The 10,188-nt window shown below is 35.6% G+C and overlaps 1 protein-coding gene across 1 annotated transcript in view; it reads left to right on the top strand.

The window, feature by feature from the left end:
• LOC110109145 (serine/threonine-protein kinase RHS3-like) overlaps window positions 1–9,026 on the top strand; it is a 17,381-nt gene extending 8,355 nt beyond the window's left edge. The window contains exon 2 of the mRNA XM_028696826.1: window positions 7,209–9,026. Within this exon, the coding sequence (XP_028552659.1) occupies window positions 7,209–8,040 (832 nt within the window). The 3' untranslated portion in view covers window positions 8,041–9,026. The remainder of the gene's footprint in view (window positions 1–7,208) is intronic.
• The last annotated feature ends 1,162 nt before the right edge of the window (window positions 9,027–10,188 follow it).

Here is a 10,188-nt window from a genome sequence, read left to right as displayed (position 1 = left end):
GGGGGGGTTATTACGGGCAATGCTCAAACACGCACACAAAATATAAGCGAGACTCTAACCCAGGACCTTTTAGTTGGGAGTCAAACTCTCAACTAACAAACCAAAGAGAGCTGCATTCTATATTTGTTTGACTTGTTAAAAAAAGTACTCATTACCAGTTTCTCTTTTATAATGAATGGACTGAACAAGAACTTAGTGAATCAAATAAGTGTTATTTGTGAATGAGTTCTTTTTACAAGCCTATATGATATTATTTCTTAGCATATAAATTGTTATCTATTGTATTGATAATTGGGGCTCATATCACGACAATTTAAAATGACATAATGTTTATGTCCTTACGCAATAGAAGGCAACTTAATTGCATGATCATTTTATTTTATAATGATAATCAATTTTGTTCAAGAGCATATTGTCAAGTCCATATCTTTACTTTCTAGTAAAAGTTGGAGCTTAGAGGCCTTCATACTAGACATTTACGCTTTGCTTTATATTTTTGAGAAACTTATGAGAGTTAATAAATTTTTTAATGAGAAAAATGAAATTCTTCCTCCTCAAAAATGAGTGTGAAAAGGTTCATGAATGCTCAGAATATTTTCTAAATTTTCCCATGTTTTTGGTAATCTACCATATTTTTTTGAATTTTTTTTTCTAAATTTATTTTTCCTCATTTTCTTATACTTCTTTTTCTTCTTTTTTTTTTCTCAAATATTTGGAGCATCTCTTCACTTCTTGACGTGCTTGAACACATGTTCATGCAATGCAACTAGTCCTTCAAGTTCTTTACATGTTTTTTGGAGCGTAATAGTTTGAGTTCAACTTTTCCTCCCTCTCCTTCATAGGATATTAATCATTTAAATAAATCTTTTTCTTGTATTAATTTTGTCATTGCTTTGTTGATCTTCTTAAGAACTAGGCACTTCTTTTTTTCTTATGGAGCAAATACTTTATCTTGATGTGCCTTGGCTTCTCATATTCATTTAGAAAAATAAACTTTATTTTTATATCACTGGAAAATCTCTGAGGTTAAAAGTTGAAGAATCTTGTTTCCATTTTCATCACTTTATTGAAGCATCTAGATATGATAAAACATTTTTATGGTAAAATTCTTTTTCACCAAAGGAAAACATATCTTCATCAAAGGATTAACAAGGAGTTGAGGAAGCTATTAGGACGAGCTTTCTCCTTTGCATGATCTTCATCTTCTCTTTCTATTTTGTCAATTCTTTTATAGCATGTGTCTTCCTTTCCGCGAGTTGACGATGTCTTCTCCTTTTTGGGCGATGAGAGATACAACCACACATTTTTCTTCTTAGATGACAAATGGGCTGCTTGTTGTTGTTAGGAAATGAGCAACCCATCTAGGCCTTCAAGGAGGATTTTTTTTTTTTTTTTTTTTTTTTTTTTTTTTTTTTTTTTGAATGAGTATGGGATTGAGGCTATGATTTAAACTTACCAAAAGTAATCTTTCCTCTCAATAAAGATGAGTGGCTTAAGGATGTAAATCAATAAAAACATTTATTTGAATCATGAATGGAAGTTGATAAGGTTCAAAACCTCCAAGATATCACAATTTATGACGCACTAGTTGGTTGGTACTTACCAAACAACGTGATGAACTTCATGACCTATAGAGAATAGGGAAGAAGAAGATAGAACACATAACAATAAAAACCATTGTATGTCTATTGCTACTTTACTATTACATGGTGTACATATAGCTTTATTTTTAGTACTGCAGATGAACGTAATTGTTCAGATCCTAAGCACAGAGGATAAACACCTACGATTAAATTAGGTACAAAGGTTGTTAAGCCGCGGGTAGGAAGTTGAGCTGAATACACTACAACACATGCTTAATAACACGGCCTCTCAAGTTAAGAATGGCTCTTGAACTGTTAACTTGGGTCAAAGTATGAGAAAATGAGCATTAGTTAGTGCCTTGGTGAAGATGTCAGCATGTTGATCTTGAGATGCTATGTGGTGAACAGTTAGATTGTTTGCCTTGATGCAATCATGTATAAAGTGAAAGTTAACCTCGACATGGTTGGTGCGAACGTAAAACACTAAATTATTTACTAAAACCAGTGCCAACACATTATTGCAGAAGATGGGAGTGGATTATGAGATATGAACCTGAAATTTAGCAAGCAGACACCGTAACCAGAGAACATCACTTGCAACAGTGGCTAAAGCCCGATATTCTACCTCTGTGGAGGATCCAGCAACAGTTGGTTGTGTCTTACAGACCATGATATTAAGGTGTTGCCCAGCAAAGCACAGAAGCCTAAAATTTACCATCGATCAGTGGGATTTGTGGCCTGGTTGGAATAAGCATATGCTTGGAGTGTGAGGGGTGCTACAGTAATGTGTAAAACATGAATGATCATGCCTTTTAAATACCGCAGCAATCTTTTTAGTTGTTGAAAGCGAATGAGATATGGTTTGTGCATTTGCTAACACAAGTGATTTACAACAAAAGCAATGTCAGGTACAGTAATTGTAATATACTAAAGTGAGCAAACTCATTGCTTGTACAGAGATGCTTGTGGAAAAATTGCTTAAGTTTCTATGGGATTTACAAATTTGGATGGCAAAGGGCAATGAGCTGCATTACAATGAAGCATGCTTGATTTTTTGAGGAGATCCGCAATATAATTGGTTTGGCCGAGAAGTAGACCATGTGGCTGTCATGTCATTTGGATGCTAAGGAAGTGAGAAACCAGGCCAAGGTTGGGCATGCGAAAGGTGGAGTGGAGATTGTGAAGAAGTTTGTTTATCTCAGTTGGATGATTGCCTGTAAGGAGTAAATTGTCCACATAGACTAACAGGTAGACTGAGACGGATCCTTAGTGAAGCAAAAATAAGGAGGGATCATATTTTCTTTATTGAAAATCATAGTGCGTCAAATGATTGGAGAAGGTAGAGAACCATTGATGGAGTGATTGTTTTAGCTCATATATGGCTTTATGCAGGTGCTAAACATGAGTAGGATACTGATTATCTTGAAATCCAGGTGACTGTTTCACTAAGATTGTTTCATTTAAAGTGCCATAAAGGATGACGTTTGAAACATCTAAATGTGAGATAGTCCACTTAAATGTTGTGGCTACAGTTAGAAGCAAGATAATGGTAGGAATTTTTCCACATGACTTAAGGTATTTGTATAATCAATATTGTATTCCTATTTAAAGCCTTGTGCCACAAGTCGGGCCTTATGGTGAGCAATCGAGTTGTTAGGGTGCATTTTAATTTTGAACAATTATTTGCAACCAAGTATATTCTTATTACCGATGGGAGGAATGAGTGATCAAGTGCATTGATGCTGGAGAGCTTGAAATTTAGCTAACATACTAGATTGTTAAATAGAGTACTTATTTTTATTTGGTGAATGAGGTTGGGGATAGAGGAAATATGGTATGTTGTAAGTCAAAATTGGTTTTAGGCATAAGGTGACATGTTTGGCAACGAGTTAGCATGTGATGCCGAGGGGGTTGAGGAGCCCGCGATATGGATATAGGAGAAGATATAGTAGGTGGAACTAAGGGAGTGGTGGGTGGTATGTTGTGTGAGGATTGAGTGGACTAGTTAGTAAGAATGGAGGGAATAGAGGATGGGGGTATAGATGAGCTAGTAGGACCAGCATACATAGGAACCAGGGTAAGTGGTAGAACATGATGGGTGGGAGACTTTGGATGCGTGGAATGAGCAATTTTGAGAGGAAACTTGGTTTCAAAGAATTACACAAGTCGAGAAAGATATATGTGACCTGTAGAGATATCCAAGCATTTGTAGTTTTTGGATTGCATGGCATAACTAAGAAAAATGCAGGGAAGAGAGTGAGGATAGAATTTGTGCCGGGGGGAGAGCAAAGGATAGCATAAGCAAACGAACACACAAAGATGGGTTTAGTCAGGCACTTGTTTGTATAACCATTCATATGGCAATAGTTTATTGATAAATTTAGAAGGTAAGCGGTTGATTAAATAGTCAACAGTGAGTAAAGTATTATCCAAATAGAGATGTGGAATATTTGCATGGAATAGAGAGCAAGCTTTGTTTCCAAAATATGTTTGTGTTTTCATTCAACAACTCCATTTTGTTGGGGAGTGTAGGGGCAAGTAAGGCAATGCAGTATTCCAAAGGATTGAAGACATTTGTGAAAGTTCATGTTTACAAATTCACCACCTATGCCAGATTGTATCATTTTAATATGTTTTTCCAATTGTTTTTCACAAGCTTTTTGAGGGTAAAGCAGGTGGTTAAAACATCATATTTGAATTTAAGTGGGAATGTCCCAAGTAAACCGTGTAAAGTCATCAACAAAATTAGATAATATTTGAAATTTTGATTAGATAATATTGGGGAAGGACCCCATACATCTGTATGTAGAAGTTCTAAACATCTAGTAGTTTTAGGAGAGGCTATAGGAAATAGAAGTTTATGACTATTTGCTTGCTCGCAGGAGTTAGTAGTTGATTTGCCGACTGAAAAATTGGTGGATAGCAATCTTTGCGTAGTGGAAGGATGGTCGAGTCGATTGGGCCATTGCAGACTACTGGTAGATAGATTGAGAAGAGCAATAGGTGAGTTGTGAGGTTGTGGAACTTTGTGGTAGCCATAGTTGATTTAATAGGGTAAAGACCTTGTAGACTGGCTCGCTAGAGTAGAATCTTGTGGGTCTTCGAATCCTTAATATTGAATCCATTATAATCAAATAAAATGTAGCAACATTTATCATGAATGAGACGATGAAGGAAGAGGAGGTTATGAGTGAGTTGTGGGACATGAAGAATGTGAGGCAAAAGAAGCATACGAGCAAGTGTAGGTAGGATGCCTTTACCCGAATGAGCAATAGCTTCCATTTCCAATCTATACCTGGGAGCTTCCTGAGTAAGGTTGTAAAGACTGAAGCTGTGAGGATTCAAATCTAAGATGAGTGGAGGCACCAGAGTCCAAAAAACTGTCGGCATTAGAGGCATCATCATGCGCAAAGAGCGTTGTAGTTGGTGGATGTTGGCAAGATAAATTGGTACGGTGCCAACAGGAAGTAGCAAAGTGTCTAAATTTGCCACAAATTTGACACTCCAATGGTGTATTGGAACATCGGCCACCACGAGATGGTAAGGGAGAAGATTGGCCACCATGAAAATTGCTAAATCAGCCATGACTACACCACGGGACCGTCTGCGGAAGGCGACAAGAACGTAAGCAGAGTCTGTGTGAGAGAGGAGATAATATTCTATAGTGTGGTCAACTGCGATAATGATTTCTTCACTGCAAAGACGAGCATATAAATCATCCAATCTAACGAGATGTAGTTTAGTGTTTATGGTTGTTTTGAATGTATTATAGAAAGGAGGAAAGCCATTGAGGGTATACAGTATAATGTCTTCAAGTTCAATGGTGGAGCCAACAACGGTAATGGCATCTACACATTGTTTGATGTCTGATAGGTACTACAGCATGGACTTGTAGTGCAATTGAAGCTGATGAAGCTCATTTTTTAGTTGAAGGATATGAGACATGCTGGTGGATTGCATGCAGCATTCCAAAGCAAGTTAAATGACTTGATTAGTGCCAAGATTGAGAACATACAGAAGCAGGGATGGATAAAGGGTGGAGAAGAGGGAAAAGGCAAGATTTTGATCTATGAGCACTCATGTAGCATGCGTAGGATTGACAATGATGGTACTATCAGAGAGGAGAATCTTCTATGGAGGTTTTGTAATGGAACCATCCAAATAGCTAGCAAATCCATTAGCAACGAGTAGTTTTAAGGTTTGAGAATGCCAAATGGAGTAGTTGTCTGCTGTCAGCTGGGTAGTCAGTATCGCTTTACATTAGACATAAGGAATTTCAGCTGGGGAGGGATAGGGACATCTGTCGTAGACTGGGATAGCAGTGTCGAGGCAGTAGAAGAAGATTTATTGACAAACATGAGAAGAATGGAAGAAGAGAAAAAAATTAGGACCTGGTATGCTCTGATACCATAATGAACTTTAGTACCCCTAGAGAATAGAAAATAAGAAGATAGAACACAACACAGTAAAAACCATTGTATGTCTATTGCTATTTTACAAATACATGGTGTATATATAGTTGTATGCTTAGTACTAATGGTGAACCCAATGGTTCAGATCCTAAGCACAGAGGATCAACTCCCAAAATTAAACCATGTACTTAGGTTGTTGAGCTGCGGGTGAAACGTGGAGCTGAATAAACAACAGCACATGCCTGATAAGACAACGTACTTCACCAAAATAAAGTTCCAAAGAAAAAGTTTGGCTCCATATTAAACAGGGGTCATATAAGAACTTCCTTAATTGAAGATGTAGATGTTCAAGAATTAGAGTTGTTGATTGAGTCAAAAGAAGAATCCATTTGCATAGACACATAGAACCAAATATTTAAAGGGTCAAGTATTAAACAATAGCAAGACACATTGAGCCAAATCTTTAAATGGCCAAGATTCTTTGGGGGACCAAATCATTTCCCTTGTTAAAAAATTAAATATTTGCAAAATGATGCAAAACAAGGATGACATTATAAAACTATGGGTTCGTCCATGTGCATTCATCTTTAGGTGACTTGGATCTACTGTTCTCATTTCATACAACTTAATTTCCCTTTTTTTTAAGCTTATATGTTTGAAAGCATGAAGCAAATTTCAGCGCTGCTAACGACTTATATGGCATGTGATGATTAGAATTAAAAGAGATTACTCTAAATCTAACCTGCAGTTCTTCGTTGCATACTTCAGAAATAAAGATTACTAAAATGCTTCAAGCATTTGCACATCTTCACAAATTTTCTTCTCCAGTTAACACTACACGGTAAACTCTGTTATTGTGTTGGATTTAGGAAATTGTTATGTTAAGATTATGAAATTACTCTAAAAATCTCATCAATCTCATTGAATTCAGTAATTTGACCAATTTCATTGATAATGATTTTGCTCCAGACCTCTTAAGATGTACATTTTGCTTAATAAGTGCTTCTAACGGTCACCTATTCTCTAACAGTTAAAAAACATAATTTATTTTCTTTTTTTAAATTACTGGTTCATGTTGGTTTTAAGTAGTTGGTTTTCTTTAAAAAAAAAAAAAAACTCTCAAAGCAACTAACTTCTAATTGAAATATTTTGATCATAGCCAATTTATACCTTTAAAGAATAAAAATAGGCTAAGTTAACTGCATGGTTTCAGGTTTTATGCTTCAGAAGTATTGCTTGCACTGGAGTACCTGCATATGCTAGGAATTGTATACAGAGACTTGAAACCTGAGAATGTTCTTGTTAGAGAGGAGGGGCACATTATGCTATCAGACTTCGACCTCTCTTTCCAGTGCTCTGTAAATCCAACACTAGTCAAGTCTTCATCTTTACATGGAGAAAGCTCTAGAGATCTTGAATGCTTGCTCGATGCCGATGGATCCATACAGGGCTGCATGCAGCCAACAGTACTCTTTCCGCGTATAATCCCGAAAAGGAATCGAAAGTCAAAATCAGATTTTGGCCCCGGTGCTGGGCTTCTTCCAGAATTGTTAGCAGAACCAACAAATGCTCGATCGATGTCTTTCGTCGGAACACACGAGTATTTGGCGCCGGAGATCATCCGAGGAGAAGGCCATGGTAGTGCAGTTGACTGGTGGACCTTCGGCATCTTCATCTACGAAATGATCTATGGAACTACTCCCTTCAAAGGTTCGGGGAATCGAGATACTCTCCTGAATGTTATTGGACAGCCATTGAGGTTTCCAGAGGAACCAGTTATAAGCAGGAGTGCGCGAGATCTCATCCGAAGCCTTCTTGTTAAGGATCCGCAGAGAAGGATAGCTTGCCGTAGAGGTGCGACAGAAATAAAGCAGCATCATTTTTTTGATGGAGTAAACTGGGCATTGGTGAGAAGCTTGCAGCCACCACATGTTCCAGAAATGGTGGACTTTGGGCAATTTGCGAGCAAAGATATTACAGGTAGAAAGAAGAAGGCTACGGCTGAAAATCCTCCTACCTCACAAGTTGATTTTGAGTATTTTTAGGTTGTGTATTATTAATAGAAAGGTCTATATATCGTCTGATCTATACAGAAATTGAAAGAGAGCATTCTTTGTTTTACGCTTAAAATCCAAATTGGTGAGAATGGAATGCATGCTTGATCTATAAACCCCTTTATTTGTTTCTCCAGTATTCTAGCTTGTATTTGGTAGTGAGACTTTTATATGTTTTTAATGTACAAATAATTGTTATTGCATTACTAAATTTTGCATAATAAAGACCTATATAAAAAAAAGTAGCCTCTTTTCATGTGGATTAAACGGATGATAGAAGAGACTGTAATTCTCCGAAGGATTTTATGGAATTCTGTTAATGTTTCTCTGGCAGTAATATTTGAGGGGCAAAATGTAAAACCCGAAAACGACGATCGTAGGTCGTCGCATGCTTTTCGATGCGTCGCGACGAAACTTAAGTGAAATTTTTGAAGTTAACGGAATTTGATGGAAATAATTTTATAAAATCCTACTTAAAATTCTGATCAAATTGATGTATAGAACTTATAATTAATTTAGAGTATTTTAAGAGATAAAAATTTTGGAAATCTCTAAATGCCGATTTTACCCCTAAGCGAATAGAAGGCTAAAATTTTTTAAGTGAGGGCATATGAGTTTTTAGCAATTCCCATCTCCCTAATATGAGCCAACTGAACCCCTCTTTCCCATTTCATGCACGGTTCGGCGGAAAACAAAAGGGGGCGGACGGTCGGGCGACAGGCTCCTCTCCGGCGACGATTTTTCGGCGAAGAAATTAGTGTGAATCGAAGAGGACGACGAGGGAAACCTTAAGGTACAATTGTTTCGAAACGAATCTCTTTAGATCTCAAGTATGTTGCAAAAAAAATTTCTAAGGTTTTTCCAAATTCTCGTTTTCTTCCAAATTTTTTTTAAGGAATATATAGGGAAGGATTATGAGATCTTTTTAACAGTAGAAATGAAGGTTTGGAGGAAATTTTAAAAATCGGAAGGTTAGGGTTTTCACAAAAATTTTAATTCCTTAAAATATTTTTACAAAAAATTGTTTCTAAGGGCCTTAGGAATGATTTTAAAACAAAAATTTTGATTTTTGGTGAAAATCTCATTTTTTTGTAATTTCCTAATTTATTTAATCCGAAAATTAACAATATAATTATAAATATATGTTTAGGAATAATTTTGGAGCAATAAATTGATAAAATGTATGATTTATGATTTTCCGAAAATTAAAATTTAATTAAATCCGAAAATTAAGATTAATTTAATTAAAATTCATTAAGTATCGTAAGGAATAGTTAATGGGAAAACGATGGGTTTAAGCTAAGGACTTAGATTGAACCTTAATGAATATTAAATTATGTGTCACGTCTCTTTTGTAAATTTTTCTTAGGTTATGGTCATTAAGGTAAAAGAGCTGTGTCGAAGCAACACTTTGAGGAAGTACCTTGCGTAAGGGAGGTATGTACTTGTATTTAAATCAAATTTATGTCTCTAAATTTTTTAAATTTTCTTTTATGTTAAATAAAACATGTCATGTTTAGTATGTAAATGTTCTAATTCATGCAATTATCAAATGTTTGAGTTTTATTTATGTTATTATGCAAGAAAGATTTTATAATTGCTTATTGTCTCATAATTGGAAATTTTAGGTAGACATGAGAACAATTATGCATGAAACGAATTAAACGAACACATATGAATGTCTGAATAACTTAAGTCTTATGAGGTCTAATATAATTACATGTGAATGTTGATCCGGAAGTGCCAAAATGGTAATGAGATTCTACGGAGTCAAATGATAAAGAGGCTTGCAAAAGCCAAATGGTAATGGGTTCTTCGGAACCAAATGGTAAATGAAATGGCTAAAAGACTGTGTACCTGATCAGTACAAATACTAGTATTTCCGAGACGGGTGTATAATTTATGAATAAATATTTTATGCATACAATGAAAGGTTATGATGAAAAGAAAAGTAAATTAAAGGAAAAGTTTATGAAGAATGAAAATATTTAAGGAAACATTTAAAGAAACTTTTGTATGAAAAGGCTATCCAGTTTATGCATATAAATGTTTGATTTTAGTTATGAATGAAAAATAAATGATATTTTATTTTTAGTTAAGTCATGAATTTGAGATAAATACATATTACCTGCTGAGCGT

Source organism: Dendrobium catenatum, unplaced genomic scaffold (genome assembly GCF_001605985.2).
Source record: "Dendrobium catenatum unplaced genomic scaffold, ASM160598v2 fragScaff_scaffold_86, whole genome shotgun sequence".
In the NCBI taxonomy this organism is placed as follows: Eukaryota; Viridiplantae; Streptophyta; class Magnoliopsida; order Asparagales; family Orchidaceae; genus Dendrobium; species Dendrobium catenatum.
Note: the sequence above shows the minus strand (reverse complement) of the source record. Positions and strands in the feature narration are given on the sequence as shown.